Genomic DNA, 22,948 nt, shown 5'->3' on the forward strand with positions numbered 1-22,948 from the left:
GAATGCCCAATAAAGTGATTAAACATGAATTAGAAAATATTGTATGTATGAAAGAATTAGCAAATATTGATCAATTTTTCACAAGGAAAGCTTGGGACCACACCCCTGAGGCCACTGGCCACATTTTGTATAATTTTTTTTTTTTTTTGAGACTGGGTTTCTTTTGTAGCCCTGGTGGTCCTGGAACTCACTTTGTAGACCAGGCTGGCCTCGAACTCAGAAATCTGCCTGCCTTTGCCTCCCGAGTGCTGGGGTTACAGGCATGAACCATCTTTTAAATGCATGCTTCTATTTAAATATAACTTTATTTAACATGTACTTGCCTGCTTCACATTGACTTCATGCCAATGCCACTAAAATAAAACTTCTCTAACATATTTATTTTCTATTAAAGATATATCATAGCTATTTTGTACTTAGGAACACGAGAGATCACTTAGGCATCATCTTGGGGCCCTCTAAACGATGAGACAAACGAGAAAAGGCCCTCAAACACAACACATGACCTAAATGTACTTTGAAGGCATATGTGACAGGACGCTAAAGCCCATGTTGCCTGCCATCACAGAAACCAGTGATCAGAGACAGAGCAGAATCTATAGACTGTTGTATCCAGACAGCCTGCCTCTGAGAGGCCAGAGAGAGATCTGTCTGCTTTGTTCTACCCCAGTCAAAAGTCACTATTTTGTGTGCCTATACAAATGTCAATAAAAGCATCATGAGCACTAATTTAGGGATTACAAATATATTTTAGTTTGTAAACAAATTTACAAACATGCAATCCTACAACAATGAGACTATGCATATGCATATATATATATCATAACAACTCATGAGGATACACATACTTAATATTTTCAACTATAAGTAGAAAAGGGAGTATATGTTAAATTAATATTGATTAAAATGCACTATGGAAAACCTTTTAAAGAAATGCTCATTTACAAGAACTTGATGTTATTTTTTGAACATCTTCTGGATAGAGTTGGATACCATGAACTTCCAACAGCCGTCTATAAGGAATCCCTGTGTACAACCCACACTTTGCCTCTTAATCTTAGCTTACACCACAAGGTATCCAGAAAGGGGATTTAACTTCTTTTTAACAAGCAAGCAAAGCAACCTAGAGACTTAAGATTCTACATACTCTGGAACCTGCTACCACAGTGTGCCAGGTCCTTTAGACTCAAGTGTAGGCAGTCACTGAAGGCTGCTCATTGTCCTAGAGATAAAATCTTAGGGCAAGGCGTTAGCTCTAAAAAGAATCAACTGTATACCTGTTATAGGTAATTTCCTTCTTTGGAATTCAGATCCACCAAAGAAAGGAGCTGAATGTTATGTTCTCAAGGCATTTCTTGGTGTGTGTGTGTGTGTGTGTGTGTGCACGTGTATGTTCGTGGCCAAGAGAGTATATGGTTGGACGCAAAGATGGGTTTTGGAGCCACCATTTTTTAAGTAGAAACAGAACTTGTGTTAAGATTTCTAATTACCTCCCAAATGTCACATTGTTCCTTGTGAAGTCTGGAGTTGTTTGTCATGCCTGAGGGCCTGAAGCATTTTTTTTTTTGATTTCTCCAAATTTAGAAGTAACTTATTTTAAATGTTGGATGCATGACAAAAATCTGTAACAGTTTCAATGTATGACCATCTTTTCTTGTACTGTGGCCAAGAAAATAGATCTGGCTTTGCTAAGTGAGATTAACTTTCTACATGAAATACTAGGCATTGGTGTGTACTTATCTTGACATGTTAAAGTGTCTTAAGCTTGCTCTTAATTAGTCTTGGGAAGACTAAACACAAGTGTAATTAACTTATTACCTTAGTTCTAACCAGACGCATAAACATTCTCTAAGTGAAAAGAAGCCTGCATTTTAAAAATCGTTTATAAACAGGGGGGCACATAGGATAATGGTTTACTGCTAATTCATATTCAAGAACACACTCCCGAGAGAGCACAGACTGAGGCCAGCTGCTAGCCTGAGATGGCCCTGCTCTAAGAACACCTTTGGAAATTCCCTCATTTCAGGCTTGAGCAGCTTAGACAGCTACACAACTCCATTTACATCAAACTTATAAACATAAGATAAAACAGTAGGAGGGAACCTTTTGGGCAATGTGGTTATAATTCTGTATGTTAATTATTCCATATGATAACAGCATACACTTTTAACAGTGGGATATCACAAACACATTGATATTCACAGGAATGGTTTCTGGTTACATCTAAATGAAAGGAGGATGATATGTTTAAATACAAGAAGGAGGCAAATTCTGCTGACACATGAAGGGCACAGTGTCTACTGGAGAGGTTATTTAGAGGTTTATCAGGGAAGCATGACACTCCTGTGTCCTGGACAGAATAGTGGTCCTTCTGTGTTTAAGAAGGTCTTCCTTAGCAACTGAGTGTGTAGTTTAAGGGAGGGATCCATATGGGGCTGAGAAGGAGGAAGGAAATACCTATCTAGCCAACCTAATCAACCCCAGTGTTCAGTGGATGACATAATAATACAAGTGAATTCAGTCCTGGGGTCCACCAATGCTTTGTTGGGAAGACTGTCTAAGACCACAGGGATGCTGAGGGTATGGGCATCGACTGTATCTTCTTGATTGCACCCTGGGACAGGGAGACCTTTATGCCTCACAATAGATACACTACTTCAAAATGAGTTTAGTGGTCTCTGACCCAAAGAAGAGGGATGAAAACTGTGGAGCTGTTTCTCCATTCCAAACTCCCTCTAATGAGCTTTTCATGACCACATTCTTCACCAAGGAAGAGGTGAAAATCACATCCACACCATGACTTCCTAATGATCCGCTTTCGTTATTTCCATCTCATTACAGTGGAGACACACAGAGATGAGTCCTGGGGTTAGGACTTCTACCCGGATCTTTGGATCTCAGGTAGAGTTCCTTTTGTAAGTCAGGGTATGTCCTAGAAAATTGTCCAAATGATAGCAAGTAGACAGATTATTCTCATTGCCACTGGAAACCTGGGCTCCTTCTGTGTTCTCTTCCTCCAAGACCCCAGAGCCCTGAAATCCTTGGCATTAAAGTTATCCAGAAATGGATACATTTCTTGTCTCAGGACCTCCCATCTTTGCCCTATAGGCTGATGAGATTTGATACATCCGTGGTAAAGCCCATCCCCCTTTTTCCTCATCTGAAATTACAGCATTGCAGGTAAGTGCAGGATATCTAAGGAGATAACTGGTGCAGAGTGGGGAAAGTCAGTATACTGTATGGACCCTCTTCTTATGAGGCCATGGTCTCCCTGTTGATGGAGTTATCTTTACGTTTCTAGTATGTCTCTAGTATGCTTTATTCTATTGCCTTTGATAGTCTTGTGCAGACAAGATACAGATGAAAGAATATGTAGCATGACTCTGGCTAGTCATTTGTGACTTCTTTCTAGTGACCTGGCTGGCTGGCTGGCTGGCTGGCTGGCTGCTGGATAGATAAAGCTGAATAACTCCAAAAAACTTCTACCATTTTTTTTTTTTTTTTTTTTTGGTAACTTGTTTTTGCACATAGCAGGCAATCCTCAAATGTCAGCTCTTGTCCTTGAATAATCTGTTGGTGTGGTTTGCAGACTATTTGTGTCTGTTTTCTAAGATGTTATGCAGACATCAGTTGTGCTGTATGTTATAGATGCATCCTGATACAGTGGAGCAGGAGAACATGAATACAACTGTATCTTTCCATGTAGCTTGTGAGTGGTTGATGGTGTGTGATTTACTGAGTACCGAATGTTAAGTTTTTCTTGGGCAACACCTGCAGGCTACTTTAGTCTGATACAATCCACCTCTTCAGTGGCAGGCACCCCGCTGGTTTTGAGGTCGAGGTCAGCGCTGGACTTACTCCCGTAGTGAGAGGGCCGCCAGTGGAGCCGCAGCATCTTCTTGAAGTATTTCATAGTGTTATTCTTAACTGTCACGAAGCATATAGTATTGATCATGCTGTTGCTCATGGCGATGCACTCCACGACATAGAAGGCAGTGAGGTAGTGCTTCTCCTTCACAACCACCGTGGGGAAGAAGTCTCGCACTATGGTAAAGCCATAGAAAGGCGCCCAGCACAGCACGTAGGCTGTGAGGATGCCCATGAGCAGTAGCACTGTCTTTCGGCGGCAACGCAGCCGCTTGCGGATCTGCTCCGTCTGGAAGCCTGGTACAGCCTTGAACCAGAGCTCTTGGGAGATCCTGGCATAGCACAAGGTCATAGTGACCACGGGACCCACGAACTCAAGCCCGAAGACGAAGAGGAAGTAGGATTTGTAGTAGAGCTGCTGGTCCACCGACCAGATCTGACCACAGAAGATTTTTTCTTGATTCTTGACGATAACGAGGATGGTTTCTGTGGTGAAGTAGGCAGAAGGGACAGCGATGAGGATGGAGACCATCCAGACCAAAGCGATCAGGAAGGAGGCGGTCTGATAATTCATCCGTGGTTTCAAGGGGTGGACAATGGCGAGATATCTGAAGGGAGAGGGAAGCCAGCAGTGATGGTTATACTTCGAAGCACGATTGCTTTTTAACCAGCCCGGAGAGCTGGAACGGCACAGTGAATCCCCAGCTGCCTCCCACCCAGGCTTAACCAGCATTAGCTCACTAACAGCCCCACTTGGCTTCTAGAGCAGCGATTTAATGGAAACAGCTAATGGGTTAAAGCAATGGCTATTCTCCCTTGCCTGACAAAGGGACCTTTCTCTCTGAGCTTTATTTCCCTGAATACAACCAGACATTGGCTATACTACAGCCAATTTAAGCTTATCCCTCTAGCTTACAAATGAATGAGACTCAGACTACGGTTATTTTATTTGGCTTTGACAATGCTGGGGGGTAAACCCTAATCTACTTTCCTAACTGCTGACCTGGCTGCATCCGCAGCAGTGTACCCCAAATACTTGCTCTTTCTCCTGGTCCTGGGGTCCATCCCCTCTCATGGCAGCTTCCCCCTCCTGCATCCTTTTCTCTCTCTCCTCCTGCCCTGCTCACCAGGTAACTCAACCTGCCTGTCTCTAATCCCTCCAGTAATTGTCTGTTGGCATTTTTATTTAACCAATAGTTTTCAATTAAGGAACAAGGTTTGCACAATAAAAGCTGGTAGATGTGAGAACTCACTCGTAGGCCCAGACCTTCAGGTACGGAATTTAGCATTAGAGCGCATAGCTATAGACCAAACCTCAACAGTCTGTGAACATTAAACATAGTAAGGATATACTTGTGTGAGTATTTTTCAGTAGATACACACACTCGTCTGTTCAGGATACCTTTTAAGTTTTCAATTTTGCCATCCTGCCCACAAACATGGCAGTTCTTATTCCAAATCTCTCATGATTCAAGGTGAAAGAAAAGCTGTGTAGCTCAAAGGGAGGTGTGGACACTGCTCAGGCTTCCTCCTCCGCCCCGCCCCAGCTGCTAGACATCAGCCTGCATTATGGAGGCAGTGGGATTAAGTGGGATTCGGGACTCTAGTAAGAAATAAGCAACAAGCCCAGGTTCATGGCCAGCAGACACCAGAGTGGAGCCTCCTAATACGAAGCATTCACATCCACCTCCCCGTGCCATTTCACACTCAAGAGAAAGACCAAGGCATCTCGCTGGAGTACCTTAAAGTGTTACTCCTCCTGTTCTTTTTAAGGAGTCATACTGCTCAAGACAGATGAAGCCTGAAGCCTTCGTGAAAAATGAGCTCACTTGTGTGGGTTGCTTCCAGAGAGATGAAATAATCGCTATTTAGATATTTGGGTCCTGGAATAACGTCTGTGTATTATGTGGGGGGGTGGGGGGTGGGAGGGGCAGGAAGGTTGGTAGGGGAGGGTACAGGAAGAGAAGAGGCATGAGAGGTAGATAAGAGACAAATAGTCCTGGAAATGAATGTGTGGGCCAAAAGCAGGAAGTATCTACTGAAAAATACTCAGGCAAGTACATCCTTGCTATGTTTAATGTTCACAAACTGTGTGGGCCAAGAGCAGGAAGCCTCCTGTAGAAAGCTGTCTGACTTTTTTTTTCTTACCAAACTCTCCAATCACCTTTCCAAAACAATGACGCGACTTAGAATCCCTCTGCCATGTTACTGTTCTCTGTCCCTTGCAGTATTTCTGTTATCTTGTCCCATCTGTACCTGCTTGCTGGTGGCTCTCCAATGGATTCCATACTTAAGGCTTCTGGCTATGGGGGAGAAAGCTGGATCCATCCCAACCATGGGGGCTCCCTGCTGGGCGTTACCATAGCAGTCCCTGGGGCTTTCCACCTATCTGTGTGACCAGGCTAGGAGGACGACGAGCAATACAGGGCCGGAGAGGTGAACAGATGGGCATCCTCACTGCTTGGCTGAGACATCTCACTGTCACTGTCTCTCTGTGGTAACTGGACAAACTGTCTCCGGTTGCCTTTATAATAAAAGTGATGCTTGCAATGCCACCACTGTGCTAGAACAGTGTTGGGGGTCAGGAGCCTGACATGGTTTCACTGGGTAATCTTGGGTGCCAGCAAGTGGCACTTTTTAGGGGTTCCAAGGACAACCTGATAGGGGGCTTTTGTTTGGGTTTTGTTGTGTCTGCATCTCTAACTTTTTGAGAACTGCCTATCCTATATTTCTTGGTTCATAACCTTTCCTCCCTTCAAAGCCAGCAATGGCCAGTGGAGTCTTTCTCTCGCAGGCCTTTTATGACATTCTGCCCACCTCCTTCAGGTAAGAACCTTTGCCACTCATTGGTTCTATTTTAAATGATTGGCAACTATAACTCCTTAAGTTACCTTGCTCCTCCTTAGCATGCAGCACAGCACAGTCATGGGCTTCAGGGATTTAGATACAGGTATCTTTGATGGGCATTCATTACGCTGTGTACTCTACTAAATCCAAAGTCTTTAGAGACTATAAAACAAATTCAGAACTTAAAACTGCTCTCAATCTGGTCCTGTCATCACAGTGTATCAATAACTCACAGTATGGCAATAACTCAGTTTATCAGTAACTAATACTCACAGTGTACCAATAACTAATATTCACAGTACACTAATAACTCACAGTGTATCAATAACTCACAGTGTACCAATAACTAATACTCACAGTATATCAGTAACTCACAGTGTACCAATAACTCACAGTATATCAATAACTCACAGTGTATCAATAACTCATAGTGTATCAATAACTAATACAGTATATCAATAAGTCACAGTATAACAATAATTCAGAGTATATCAATAACTCACAGTGTACCAATAACTCACAGTATATCAATAACTCACACCGTACCAATAACTCATAGTGTCCCAATAACCCACAGTATATCAATAACTCATAGTATACCAATAACTCACAGTATATCAATAAAACAGTATATTAATAACTCACAGTGTATCAATAACTCACAATATATCAATAACTTACAGTATATCAATAATTCACAGTATATCAATAACATAGTATATTAATAACTCCCAGTGTATCAATAACTCCCAGTGTATCAATAACTCTCAGTATACCAATAACTAATGCAAAAAACTTCACATTTCTGCCTATTTTGTTGTCATTTCCCATCCCTACCCTCATCACCTTTTTCTTGGGTGGCCTGGAACTTAACTGTTGTAGATCAGGCTAGCCTTAAACACACACACACACATACACACACACACACACACACACACACACACACACACACTGATAATCTGCCTGGCTATCCTTAACTCTTACAGTCAAACACTTTGTCACCCAATACATCTTTCTTACTCAGAGGACATTCCCAAATTCACTGTTAAGATCAAGTAAATCAGAAAGACAAGAGCACTGACTTGGAAGGTGTTGGGCAGGTCTGCTTCCAGACTGCACACTTAGATAAATAACTTAGGCTCCTGAGACTTAGTCTCTACATCTGTGAAGTGGGGATAATAATGACTTAATTGACAATCTGTCAGGATTTGTGTCAGCTTCCAAGAAAGTAAACATCCATAATGTATGATGGGGTTATAGTACTTTGTGTATGCTGCTCATTTCCCATGAGTCATTTGTTGGCAAGAGAGACATCTGCAAGGACTGTGGCCAACTGTCTGCTTGTGTGTGTGTGTGTGTGTGTGTGTGTGTGTGTGTGTGTATGCTTTTGAGGTCAATGGACCTCAGCTCTCTGCAACTAGAAACAGCACCTCCTCGGCAGGAGGATAGCCTCCGGGCTCAGCTTCCACAGACAGCATGTGGTGGCCCTTCTGGAGTTTCTGCACAGCAGAGCAGGCATGTTTGAAGAAACAGTGGCTGGGAATGCACGGGGAGACTGGGGCTTCTGCAGGAGCCCGGGCTGAGCATGGGCTGGTGCTTACACCCGACTGGGTGGCTGCTCCCTGCAGCCCTTATAATAAGCACCCTCCCTTGAAATGATGAGCATTGAGAGTACAGTGTTGGAGGTCAGAAGTCTGACGTGGTGGGGGCTCGCAGGTGGTATTCCTTTTGGAGACTCTTAGGAGAGGACCTGTGTGTGTGGGGGGGGAGGGCAGTGGCTAATGAATCTCTTCTAACTCACAGGAAACTTAAATTGTTTCTCTATCTGAGGTGACTAAAATAGGATCCCAGGAAACACCACCGAGCATGGCCCCAGTAAGAAAGACCCATTTTCTAAAATCAGCACCATCAGGGAAGGGTAGGGATGTCTGACCCATCTTCCTGATTATTTTAGAGCCCAGTGATGGCAGGAGGGAAAACCTATTGGGGCACTGCTCTAAGGCCTGAGGTTCCATGTGCTGCTTTAATCTGTGAACCTCACAGAACCCCAGCACCTACCCAAGAGCTCCTCTGTGCTTGTCAGATGGGCTCCAGGAAGCTCACGAAGCTTCCCCTCCATTTATCTCCTCTACCAGGCATGGCAGGTATAAGCTTCCTGTGGGAGCTAAGTCTAGATTTAAGGCTGTGTGCCTGTTATCTCAGTGCCCAGTAGCCTAAGGCAGGAGAATCAGAGTTCAACGTCATTCTGAACTACAGAGGTGAGACCCTTGCTGTCTTAGTCAGGGTTTCTATTCCTGCACAAACATCATGACCAAGAAGCAAGTTGGGGAGGAAAGGGTTTATTCAGCTTACACTTCCATACTTCTGTTTATCACCAAGGAAGTCAGGACTGGAACTCAAGCAGGTCAGGAAGCAGGAGCTGATGCAGAGGCCATGGAGGGATGTTCTTTACTGGCTTGCTTCCCCTGGCTTGCTCAGCCTGCTCTCTTATAGAACCAAGACTACCATCCCAGAGATGGCACCACCCATCAAGGGGACCCTTGATCACTAATTGAGAAAATGCCTTACAGCTGGATCTTGTGGAGACATTTCCCCAACTGAAGCTCCTTTCTCTGTGATAACTCCAGCTGTGTCAAGTTGACACAAAACTAGCCAGTATACTTGCCTCTGTTGAAAAACTAGCATTTATAAGTCACCGTACGTTTATTATTCCCAATGTTTGATAATTCCTAGTTTTTACATTAAAAAAGCTTCTTGAGTTCAAAAGCTACATCTACAGCTTGTATTTCTATGTTTCATAACCTGGGGACAGCATAACCACAAACCTGTGGCAGTCATGGCAGATGCTGCCATACCTCCTCCACCCTCCTTGCTCTTATCGTTGAGCATATTCTCCCCTATAGGCCTCTGCCTTTACATTTCAGCATATGCTCTCCCATCCCCCTCTGCTCTCACCACTTTGGTACACACTCCCTTACCCCTGTTTTGCTGCATCAGCCTTTGTGTGTGCGCTCTAGCACAACAATACCCGCCTCTTTGTTTGTCTGAGGGTTTTCTCTGGCTTTCAGAGTCCCCATGGCTTCCTGTGCAGCATTTTTGAGAAGCCCTCTACAATGACTTGTAAGAGCCATATACAAACAACTCAGCTCCCTCCTCCCATGCCTGGGAGAATACAAGTATCTTAGTGTGGAGGCAGAAAGACCAAAGATAGGATGATTGTTTTAAAATACACAGATGGGGATTTCTATATCTCTATACCCAATATGAATTGAGGGTCATGCTGACACAGACCACAGTGCTAGACTCAGGATTTATATCCTGTGACATTGGGACTTCTGGAGATTTCATAAGCAAGGGAATATTGTAGGAAAAGCCAGCAATAGTGGTTGATTCTCGGATGCTTCATATGGATAAGCATGGATTTTAGGATGCAGTTAGAAGCCCCTGGGGAGCAAGAGACAGGTCAACAGAGCGCCAGAGTGACCATCATGAGTTGCCAAGTGGCAAAGCTGAGGGGACAGGTACTGGATTTAGTTAGAGCTGGACATAAGGGATGGGGTCAGTGGGTGAAGGACAGGAAGAAAGGCTGAGAATGATGGTCATTTTTCTGTTTGGGTCACTGGGAGCAGGGTGAGGGGGCATGGCAGGTGGGGTGTGAAGGCTGCATGGGGGAAGAGTTGGCTGGGGTGAAATGGAACCTCTGCTGTCTGTGCCAGGTGACTGCTTCCTATACAGCCCTAGCATCACAAACCACAAGACAGCAAGATTGATGTCACAGGCACAGCTTACAGGGGGACAAGGTGTGAGGATAGCAATCACTCTCCTTTCAGCAAGCTTACAGTCACTTGGGAGAGTGAATAAAACTGCAGATTTTTGTAATTCCCAGCTCAAGGAACTCCCATTCAGGCGACGTGGGTGGGTGGGGCTCAGGAAGCAGACTCTATCACTATAGCAAGTGACGGTCTGTGTGATTTTCCTGAGGAGTTTTGTGCACTTTGGCTGGCAAGTATGCATTTCATAAGCTGGTTTCTGGACTGCAGAGCCTCAGGGCTGTAATAAAGGTGCTTTCCCCATGGGCATCTTGCTATGTGAAGGAAGAGGTATCTTGTTCCTCTGTCTTTTATTAGTATAACTGAAAAATAGCTAACTGGTATATTAAAAAGCATGAAACAGCACCCAGAACAAGAGAGAAACTGAAGAGCTGAAGGAGACAAAGTGGGAGGCCAGGAAACCCGTCTTCAGAATGCATTTCAGAGCAGCACAAAAGGGCTGTGCATCAAAGATCTCTCTCGTCTCCCACTGCACCACCAGTGACAATGCTGACCTGAAACTATACACATAAATGACACATGCAAGATTTCTCATTTGCTGCTGTTAGAATTCGTGCCTTCAAATTTATAGCAGAGCAAGGACTTCTGGGACATCTCATGCAAATATATGCAAATAGGCACACAGATATATGCAAAACAGCAAAAGCAAACTTGTCCTCTCTTTCCTGTAAGCAAATTCTGTTATCTTATTTTCAAATCAGCTCTGCAACAAAACCACCAGAAGGGATGCTCCATACTCCATGATTCTAATGGAGTAATTAAAGGACAGGGGGCTGGTGAGATGGCTCAGTGGTTAGGAGCACTGACTGCCCTTCCAGAGGTCCTGAGTTCAATTCCCAGCAACCACATGGTGGCTCACAACCATCTGTAATGGGATCTGATGCTCTCTTCTGGTGTGTCTGAAGACAGTGACAGTGTGCTCATATATGTAAAATAAATAAATCTTAAAAATAAAGTCTAAAGATTATATGTATATAAGAAAAGAAGAACAGACAGAACTAAATTGTGGTGACAAAGAGTGATCACTAAGACTGGCAGAAGAAATCGTCAGGGGCACAGGAGGCTTGCTAAGCAATGGAATGCTTTGTATCTGGATCTGACTGCAGTGAAAATCTTGGTACCGGGGCTGGTGAGATGGCTCAGCAGGTAAGAGCACCCAACTGCTCTTCCGAAGGTCCTGAGTTCAAATCCCAGAAACCACATGGTGGCTCACAACCATCCGTAACGAGATCTGGCGCCCTCTTCTGGAGTGTCTGAAGACAGCTACAGTGTACTTACATATAATAAATAAATGAATAAATCTTAAAAAAAAAAAAGAAAGAAAGGAAATCTTGGTACCTATTGTGCTGACTAGAAGCTGCTCTGGTTAACTCTCCTAATGGCTTTTAAATAGTTGCTGCCTGAGTGTCCTGCCTCTTTGTCTCTATGTTGTAGGGCATGTGCTACCTGCATCCAAAGCAGAGACAGTATCTCAGAGCATGACCAGAACTATGAGACTCAGAAGCTTCCAACTTCCCCCAATGCTGGTGAACAGAGCACCTCTGGAGGACATCTCCTCTAGCACATCTGGAGTCACGCCAGTCTGTGAGAACTGAAGTTGAACCTCACCTGTCAATAGCGATGGCCAGCAGAGCATTGGTGGAGACGTACAGGGAGACCGTACGAAGGTAGTTGATGGAGGCACAAAGCACGTGACCATGCGCCCAGGAAAGCTGCCGTACGACATAATAGTCCATCTCAAAGGGGCAGCAGACGATCGCCACCAGGAAGTCAGAGATGGCCAAGTTAGCAATGAGGAGGTTGGTAAGGTTGCGCAGCTTCTTGTAGCGGGCCAGGGCAGCAATGAAGACAAAGTTGCCAATGCCGCAGACTAGCATGATGCCTGCCAGTGCCACGCCAATGACAATTTTGGCTGCAAAGAAGGTCTGTGTCTTGGTCACATCCTCGTCCTCACCCAGGGGGAGGTCATAATCACCATAACTGTAGTTTAAGGAGACATGGTCTTGGGGTGTATTCAAGTCGGGTGCAAAGCTAGTGTTTCTGTTCTGGTGTCCCATGTTGATGGTGCTACAGGTGGACTGCTGTGTATCAGGGAGATGTGCGGAGTTCAGCACCTCTGCTGGGGTCAGTGTGTGCAGGTCCTGTTGGAATCCTTAGGGAGAGCAGATACCATCCAGGATCTGTGGGGAGATAAAACCACTGGTCAGCAAAGATCAGATCTGATACTAGTCCCCCCCAAGAGTTTAGCTAGGTACAGTCCAACCAGAGTCACCCAGGGCCAAGGAGACGGGAGGCTGTCTGCTTGCTGGCCACAGAAGGAATCTTCAGAGAAACCCAAGAAGAATGTGCAGCCTTGACCTTCTTCCAGCAACAGTGCTGGGCTGACTGTTCTTATTCTCAACAGCTTACCAGACAATGGCACAGTGGTTCTCCTGTTCTTTGCTTAGGAGCTCTAGAAGCCAGTCTCTTAAACTATGGGGCTTGCATAACTGAATGTGGCATGGGGATGGGGAGGGGGAAGGTGACCATAAACGGTTTCTGCATGAACAAAAATCAATTCAAAACTGAAAATCAGACACGTAATGAATGCTGGCTGTTTCTGGCATCCTTCAACCAAGTTGTATCAGGATACTTGGTTGTGGCCTTGTTTCTGCACACATGTGCACTTTGCCCTGTGTGCTAGTGTGCTTTACAGTGCCCCTGAACAGGGCCTCAAACACCTTGCCTCAGAGCTGTGGGCTGTGAATTGCACATCAACATTTACTGTACAGGCAAAGCTTTCTGCTCTCATAGAAACATAACAGTTTAATCATGGAAAACAAAGACTACACACTGGACACTACACACTGGGTGCTACACACTGGATGCTACACACTAGATGCTATACCGTGTTTCATTCAGCTACAAATTAGTGTATCCTTGAGCTTACTGTGCTGAAAGGTTTTGATTTTAAAATTTCTATTTGAAAGGCTGAGAGATGGCTTAATGGTCACAGGGATTTGCTGCTCTTACAGGGGGCTCTCTTCAAGATCAGAATTCAGAATTCCATAGCAAGCACCAATCCTGACACTATCAATGATACTCTGTTATGCTCGTGCACAGGAGCCCAGCATAACTGTCCTCTGAGCGCTCCACCCAGCAGCTGACTGAAACAGAAGCAGAGACCCACAGTCAAACATTGGATGGAGCTTGGGGACTCTTATGGAAGAGTTGGGGGAAGAACTGAAGGCCCCGAAGGGGATTGGAACTCCATAGGAAGACCAACAAAGTTGACTAACCTGGACCCTTGCTGGCTGTCAGAGAGAACCACCAACCGAAGGATATACACAGGCTAGACCTAGCCTTCACTCACCCACATGTAGCAAGCATGCATCTTGGTCTTCATGTGTGTCCCCTCAAAACTGGAGCAGGGGCTATCCCTAAAATGTTGCCTGTCTGTGGAATTTGTTCCTCTAACTGGGCTGTCCTGTTTGGCTTCAGTGGGAGAGGATGCACCTAGCCCTGTAGAGACTTGATGTGCCAGGGTTGGGGGATAGTGTTCTTCTCAGAGGAGGAGCGGAGGTAGGGGTGGGGGAGGGAATATGTGAAGGGGGAACTGGGAGGAGGGTGAGCAATGATTGTGATGTTAAGTGAATAAATTAGTGGAGAAAAAAAAATCTATTTGAAGGACTGTGAGGGCTTAGTGGTCACAGGGGTTTGCCATTCTTGTAGGGGGCTCTCTTAAATAAGACCAGAGTTCAGAATTCAGTTCTCAGCACCAACATTGGGTTGCTCATAACCGCCTGTAATTCCAAGTTTTGGGGAATTGATAACCTTTTCTGGCCTCAGACAGTACTCCCCCCGTACACAAACATGCACACACATGACACAATGCACACAGATACACATGTGCACACATATGCACACACACACACACACTTATAAAATAAGAATTTAAAAATTGCTGTCTGAGCAGTTGACTGGAGTTTCATTCTAAAAAATAATCATTAAATGAAATTTGGCTTGGAATTAGGACAGAATTTCCAGCCGTGCTTGAAACAGCCCTGAAGCAAGCTTGCCATTTGTACCGTATGTTTCTCTGAAGAGGCATCCCCAGCATTGACAATCACAAAATCAATGTATCATTCAACTCTGAAAACATGTTCTAGATGCTGTATCAAATATTCAGCCAAGATTTAATTCTTTATGTAAAAATTCTCAATCCATCTCATTGCTATGCAAATTTGCTTTCCTCGTTCATAAATGGTAAAATTATATGTGCATCAAAGAATTGTTTTAAAATACATTAATGATTTATTATTAGTAAGTGTTTGAATTATATTCCTACTTTATACACTTACAAACCCAGGGACATGTAAGAAATTCTCTGGTGAATGAGGTCCTTCTGAATGGAAAAATTTAAGAAGCCCTGCTCTAGGATAAATCCTTTCTCCCCAGGTTGACCCCACGACTCTGGATCAGCTTCCGGACCCCTTCCTTAGGTTCCCAGATTCCCAACCACAGCCAACGCCGCCCCCCCCCCCCCCACTAAGGAGGAACTGAACTTTGTCACAATCTGTCTTCTGAACTGGCTGCTTGAGAGCAGATTGAATTGATAACAGTCTCCTAAGAGTGGATGGGGGATGACCAGGGGGGAGTCTAAGGGCTGTCCATTATTTGAGAACTCCCTTATAATCTTGGCGTCCAGAGAAGTCCACAGAAGGGAGAGAAAATAGTCTCCAAAATGCGAGCTCCCAGGAGGTAGCTGTTATGAGGCAAGCAAGGGGCTGGAGAGAGGACTCCAACCTGACTTAGTCTGTCTCAGTGAACTGCCTTCCTCTCCCACCTCAGCACACCGGCCAGTGCGGAAGCGACGGGAGCTACGGTAGGGGTAGCAAGAAGCTATCAAACTGGATAGCGAGGTCTGCCCAGTCTTATGAGGGAGAGCGCTGGGGGACAGGAATCTCCACTCTAGCCAGGAACAGTAGTCGCGGGCGTTAGTGAAACCCCCGACTTGCTACACACGAATCAGCTGCGCGCTCCACCCTACCTGACAAGCGGGGTTCCAGTGGAGTCTGGATCCCAGTGTCCTTCCTCTGGGGCGTCTATTGGTCTCCCAAAGATCGCCACCCGGGACAAATAAGCGGGAGTTCCAGCCGCCTTCTCAGCACCAGTCCGTAGACTGTGGGAGCCCGTTTGAAGGTTCCCACGTCTCTCACTCGCATCAGCGCGATACTGGTCCGGAATTAGGTATCCAGTGGGGAATTTAAGCTCAAGAAACAAAGCCGGGCACCGGAGCTGCCTTCAGGGCGCAGGAACCGCGCAGATATCCCCTCCCTTGTCCGCACGCCTTCCACTAAGTCCTCAGTTCCCCAGCTCTACTCCAGTCCCCTAGTCCCCAATCCCAGTGTTCGGAGGTAGGAGGGGATCTCTTGGAACAGACGCCGACGTGCCCCAAGTCCGCCCGCCACCACCCAGCACTCACTTGCCTCGGTGCTTTCAGGGGCGCACTCCCTGGTCCGTGGCGCCACCGTAGGTGGGCGCGGCCCGAGCTCTGGGAACACTAGCTAGCTCTGGTTGAGGCTTGCCTACTTGGTGGGCATGTGTCTCTCGGTCCTGCTCTCCTCGCATCAGTCTTTCTGGAGTTGCTGCTTCGTTCTGCAGCTCATCCCACAGCCTGGGACCCAGCCCAGGTGTCTCGCCCCTCCTGGCGCCGGACTCCGCCCCGAGACCCGCCTGCCTCCTAGCTCTAGTGAATTAGGGTCTCAGACTTCCGGGTGGTCCTTCCAAGGGGTTTGTAAGCTCTTGAACCCGGTGTGACCTCAACAGCTGGTCATCCTTGAGACGGAGCACTGTCCTGTGCAAGCATCTATGGCTTCCACTCTGGTGTGCAGAGTTGGGGTGTGTGTGTGTGTGTGTGTGTGTGTGTGTGTGTGTACAAGTTCCCAGAGCCAGCAAGTAAGGGGTGAACCCTAGTCTTTCCTTAGAAGTGATGCAGGAGAGCCCCCCCCCCCCACCCCATACTGCAATTCAGACCTTAAGAGGCAAAGCTGGAAATTATAGTGGTGGCATGGCTTGCCCTGCACGAAACTTCAATTCTGAGGTTTTGGTCTAAACTCGGATGATCCTTCCAGTAGTATACTTGGCTATTCAAAGACAATCTGACTCTAACTTCCAGCCTACCTGAGGAGACCCAGGGACCCTGCTTTATTTTCAGAGGGTTATTTTATTTCTCCCAGAAATGGAAGGCTTTATAAATTATCCCTACTAAAGCAGGAACTGTGTGTTGGCCACAGAGAACATTTTCTAGATGAGACCTGTCCAATAAGCTGACAATTTAAACTACCCATATAGAGGACTTGGAAAAGTATTTGGAATTGGGCATTCTGTGGTTCTGCCTGTCCTACCTTATGTGGCACTAACCCACTGTCCTACCCCCCCTATATCCTCTTCACTGCTAAGACCAATCAGGAGACCTAGCCTCTTTCCTCCCAGGGAGAGGCTGTGGTTTGGCTGGCGCAGTGGCTGGTAAGTACAACTTCCAGACTTAAGGAAAGGCTTTGCTGTTTTGCTTTGGTTTTGTACAAGGAGTTGACTGACACTGTAGCCAGATTTCTGAACATCCTCTTTAGGTCATTCTTTCAAAGGTGATTGCTTATCAACTTCAGCTATCGGCTTCAACTCTCCTGGCCCACGTCCACCAGCTCACCCCTTTATATGGGTCATGCAGACCCTTAGGCTCCTCTGGTGTACTCACAGCATTCTCCAGGGTAGATTTAGGTCAGGGTCTCACTCACACAGATCAAGAAACCCATAGTTGTCATCCTAGCAACTTGATGTCCTGATCTGAGCATAATAGATTTGTCAGGGAACCAGTATGGGGTGAAGCCACGAATCTTGGGTGAGTAGGGGGTTGAAATACTGGAGATTTCTCAGCACACAGTTGGAGACTACTTTGTGTCCTAACTTTGGCACATAAGTTTACAAGTCTGAAAGTGGGAATTCCTTAGTCAGATAAGATGCTAATAATTAATGAACCCCATCTCCCTGTAATCAGAGAAAGGGAATGTGAACCGTTGTGCAGGCTGAGCTCAATGCCTAGCCTTGAGTAAGAGGGCGCAGTAGCTGAAATGGACATAGAGGGAATGGATAGATGAAGGAGACTTTTAACTTGGGGCCAGGAGGTTGTATGTTTGAATCTACTTGAAAAACATAATAATAAAATTCAACAGTTGTAACATTTTGACAATATTATACCTGGATTTGTCAGTCCCACTTAATTTTCTTTACCATAACAAAATACCAGAGACTGGGTACTTTATAAAGAAAAGAGTGTTCATTTAGGGTATAGATTTGGAGGTTCACAGGCATTATGCCAACATCAGCTCTTGGCACATATTTTCATGTCATGATGGGAGCTCTTGTGAGTGAGAAAGAGGTCACATGACAAGACATGTACCAAGTGACCTAAGACCTTACAACAGGGTCCACCTCTTAAAGGTCCATCACCTCTTATAACCACAGAGTGAATTTCAAACATGAGAAGTCCTAGGAGATGAACCATAGCAACCCCATGCCACACACACATACATACATACACACACATCACCACAAAGTGCGTTCCCTGGAAGGCATACCATTATTATTCAGGACATTGGAGTGGGTTAATGCCAGCACAGAATAACATCTTTCAAAGATAGTTGGCTTCTAAAGGGCAATACTGAATTGTTGGTGAGCCTGAGATTGCCATATTGAACTCCATTAAGTCACCCCTTCCTACCACCACAGTACTTGAATAATTGGTCAGTGTATGTAGAGGAGAAAAGGCATAGGACCTGTCCTAGTTTATTCTGTTGCTGTGATAAAACACTCTGACCAAAAGCGAACTGGGGAGGAAAGGGTTAATTTGGCTAATGTTTCCTAGTTACAGTTTATCTCTTAGAGAAGTTAGAGCAGGAACTCAAGGCGGAAGCTTGAAGCAGAAACCACAGGAGAACCCTGCTTCCTGGCTCATTCATAGGCTTAAGCTCACTCAGCTAGCTTTCTTGTGCAGCCTAGGCCCACTGTGATGGTTTGTATACTCTTGCACCAGGGAGCGGCACCATTTGGAGGTGTGGCCTTGTTGGAATAGGTGGGACCAGGTAGGATCACCCAGTCCAGCCGTAGCATGAGGTACAACCTTGGCTATCTCTGGAACACAGCTTCTTTGTGCTTCCAAAAAACAATTCCCAGAAGATTTCAACTCAGTGGGTGTAGGCTTAATACTCTCACCCTAGGTGCCTGGAAGTCAGTCTTCCACTAGCAGCCTTTGGATGAAGACAGAACTCTCAGCCCTGCCTGTGCCATGCCTGCCTGGATGCTGCCATGCTCCCACCTTGATGATAATGGACTGAACCTCTGAACTTGTAAGCCAGCCCCAATTAAATGTTGTTTTTATAAGACTTACCTTGGTCATGGAGTCTGTTCACAGCAGTAAACCCCTAACTAAGACACCCACCTTCCTAGGGATGGTGCCACCTACAGTGGGCTGGGCCCTCTCACAGTAAGACAATCTCTCAGAGACATGGCCATAGGCCAATAACTTCTTTTAAGTTATGTTTTATCTTTAAAGTGATTCTTTTCTGGAATATGGCTTCCCACCCCACATCTCCTGAAAACAATGGATGGCAGAGGTAAAGATGTTCCACTACAAAGTTACTGGTTTTGAGGAATTGGGACACATAGCTTGATTGTGGTACCTATGTCCTTATGAAGTATTATGACACTTTGCAGGACAGTTTCTCAGTCAATAGCAAACTCAACACAATTCAAAAATTAAAGCACATAAAATGATATCATGTAAAATAGCATTCCTCCCCATCCACCTTGAGCACCCCTGTTTTTCCTAGGGGTATTTTTACATTCTTCTAATATATATATATATATATGTATATATATATATATGTATATATATATATGGCTTCCTCATCTTTCTACTATAACATAGTCTATTGTAGGGTTACACTGTTGCTACCTTTTACAATTCACATTGCTGGATATGTTGGTTTAACAGGTTCAAGATGTCTGTAAAGTTACAGATTAAGTTATTTCCAATTTTTTGTTCTTATAGTGTTGTGGTATTGAATGGTATTGAATGTGTATTACAGTTCATCAGTGAACGAGTACACAGAGCATCTTTGGGTGCCTGTGCAAGGATATTTGTATGACAAATTCCCAGAAGTGGTATTGCTGAGTCAAAGCATAAAAGCATTTGTACAAGGCTTTGTGGTGGATCTTGTCACAGAGAGCTCCGTGGGGCTCTACTAAGCTGTCTGTTGGGCAGAGGTCAAGGCCACACATTCTATTGTTGAGATGGGGGAAGCAGAATTCCAAAGCCAGATTTCTCAGCAATACTTCCCTTCCCTAAGTCCTGTAGACCCTTCAGTCTTTCAAAGTATGGGAGGGAGTGGGCTCTGTTCTTAAAAAACAAATCCATTCCATCATTTTTTTTTTTTAATGTCTGTGTGTGTCTTAGTCAGAGTCTCTATTCCTGCACAAAGATCATGACCAAGAAGCAGTTGGGGAGGAAAGGGTTTATTCGGCTTACATTTCCATACTGGTTCACCAAGGAAGTCAGGACTAGAACTCAAGCAGGTCAGAAAGGCAGGAACTGATGCAGAGGCCATGGAGGGGTGTTCTTTACTGGCTTGCTTGCTCTGGCTTGCTCAGCCTGCTTTCTTATAGAACCCAAGACTACCAGCCCAGAGATGGCACCACTCACAAGGGGACCTCCCCCCTTGATCACTAATTGAGAAAATGCCTTACAGCTGGATCTCAGGTTGGAGGCATTTCTCCAACTGAAGCTCCTTTCTCTGTGATAACTCCAGCTGTGTCAAGTTGACACAAAACTAGCCAGTACAGTGTGTCTCTTGTGGAATCACACTAAGAAATCAAACTAAGACTGTGCCGTTGCTATTGACACATTGGTAGGTAAACTTTGTAATGCTGGTGAAATTAAAAGCCATTTAGCTCTGTGAGTTACTGTAGTTAGACAGGTGGGGACTCCTTAGTAGGGGTTCACAGTGTCCTAGCGTCCACCTTTCACACAACCCAGCTGCTTTTTCAGGGTTCTGTAGAACGGCTGTGTAAGACACTGCTGGGCTGGCTTTACTCAGGCTGTCTCTCTGGCTTCATCTGCTCTGAGGGCAGCACCAAGGCACAGTGGGGAGAGTGAAGGGTGTCAGATTGCATGGCCACTAGTCATACTTCCTGTCTGTGGATGAAAGCCTGAGAGACATTTGGGTCAGAATTTGGGTTTGCCATTAAAACTGTTTCAGATGTTTTGCCCCCCCCCCCCCCCAGAGGAGGCAGAAGTAGGAGAGGTGGGAGGAGAGAGTGGAGCCCTGGAAGGATGGAGCAGGTCACCAGACACAAAGCTAAATTCCAGCTGGGTAAACACAGGCTCACCTGTAATCCCAGTACTCTGGGAGGTTGACGTCAGAGGATTGGGAGTTCAAGCCCAGTCTGGGACACATAGTGAGAGCCTGTTATTTATTTATTTATTTATAAAAAAAGCACTAGGCACTTAGCTTAGTGGTAGAATGCTTTCCTAGTATATAAAAGGCTCTGAGTTTAGTGTCCAGCACTTAAAAGGGGGTGTGGGGCTGGATTCCGTAAGAGAGTTTAGCTATTGCAATCTCCTTCGTGGTTAGGACCTTCTTTTGCTGGGATGAGAGGTAGAGAGGACCATGTCCTAGCTACGAAGAAACACCAAAGTCTTTCCAGCTCTGCTGACTGAGCTTGGAGAGATTTCTCTTTTAGAAAGAGGCACTTCAGTATTGATTCACTCTGGGCCTCTGTCTCTTCTGTCTCCTCCAGGTTCAGGTGGTCATGTCACTCTTTCCTGATCTCAAGAAAGGACACAGGCACACCACATACCACAGGAGTTCTGGGGTTGTGCACGAGTGTGAGGAACAATTTGTATAATGTGGATCTGTGGAAAAGCCAAGCCTTTCTCCGCCCCTGGGGCTGACCCCTTCGGCCTGTGCTTTCTTCCATATGTGCAGAAACGCCAATCAAGCAAGTACAAGGATACTTGGGCTCATTTTTGGAGGGAGTGCAAGCCATTTTCACGGTGAATGGCATAAGGCTCTGGGTTAACCTGAATATTAAAAAAAATACGACCTTGGTTAGCATTTCTTTTTCTTTTTAAAGACTTATTTATTTTTTTGTATTATGAGTACACTGTTGCTATCTTTAGACACACCGGAAGAGGGTGATAGATGCCATTACAGATGGTTGTGAGCCACCATGTGGTTGCTGGGAATTGAACTCAGGTCCTGTGGAAGAGCAGTCAGTGCTCTTAACCACTGAGCCGTCTCTCCAGCCTTTGGTTGGCATTTTTAAAATCAAATATGGCCTTTGGTTGGGTTACTTAAAACAGTTGGAGACAAAGATTTGGGTGCATTGTGCTTTCTAGGGAACGGATCGTAGGAGACGCTTCCGGGAATGGAAGAATAAGATGGAGAAGGGGAAGTGACCAAGAGAAAGATAAAGCGGGTGAAAGAGTTAAGGACATAATCAGAGCTCAGGTGCCCTGGGAAAGTCTGAGTCACAGCTCAGAACAAAACTTCCCTGTTCTGCCAGCAGAGGGCGAAATTGAGCCCCTGACTGAGGACTGGGAAGGTGTCAGTCAAGTCCCAAAGTGGCTCCTATGGAGCAGAATCTTTTGTTTAGAGAAAGTAGACAGGGGCTACGCCAGGCATTCACTTCATTGTTGGTAAAAAAGCACCTGACAGGAAGCGCTTGTAAGAGGAAAGACTTATTTTGAGCCCTAGCTTCAGAGACTTCATTTCCTCAGTCAGCTGGTCTTAGGTTTCTGAGCACATGCTGAGGCAGAACACCAGGAACGAAGTGAAGCTCCCATCTTAATTCACTTCAGGTGCCCTTCCCCATTTTCTAGCCCTCCCAACCTCCAATGGCAAACGTTCTCCTTGGTGTTAATAGTTTTCCCTATAGTGTGTCCATTTACATAAAGTGCTTTTTGCTTTGTAAACTTCGAAGGTGGCACCTAAACAGGAACTTCATGCTATTTAAGGCCAGGGAAATCAATCTGCAATTGTGGTTAAGTTGCAGTGAGTTCTGAAGTGGGCATCTCCGGTTTATTTCCCGAGGTGATTCACACTGTGATCTGTCTGATTTGGTGGTCTCCAGTTTTCCAGGCAAAGGACTTAATCTTCTCTTAGTGATTCTTGTTGTTTTATTCTTTTCTTTCTTCCCTTTGTAATCTATCTTATCTATCATCTGCCTGCCTGCCTGCCTGCCTGCCTACCTACCTACCTACCTACCTATCCATCCATCCATCCATCCATCCATCCATCCATCCATCCATCCATCCATCCATCCATCCATCTATCTATCTATCTATCTATCTATCTATCTATCTA

General features: G+C 45.3%; 1 protein-coding gene across 1 annotated transcript; it reads right to left on the reverse strand.

Moving 5' to 3' along the window:
* Positions 1-893: 893 nt before the first annotated feature.
* Prokr2 (prokineticin receptor 2) lies at positions 894-16,356 on the reverse strand. Its single transcript, XM_021194714.2, has 3 exons — positions 16,009-16,356; positions 12,153-12,724; positions 894-4,475 (listed from the first exon to the last, which is right to left on the reverse strand). Exons 2-3 carry the CDS (start codon positions 12,599-12,601, stop codon positions 3,779-3,781), a joined length of 1,146 nt encoding a protein of 381 aa, XP_021050373.1. The 5' UTR covers positions 12,602-12,724; positions 16,009-16,356; the 3' UTR covers positions 894-3,778.
* Positions 16,357-22,948: the final 6,592 nt, after the last annotated feature.

The sequence above is a fragment of the Mus pahari genome, chromosome 3 (genome assembly GCF_900095145.1).
Source record: "Mus pahari chromosome 3, PAHARI_EIJ_v1.1, whole genome shotgun sequence".
NCBI lineage: Eukaryota > Metazoa > Chordata > Mammalia > Rodentia > Muridae > Mus > Mus pahari.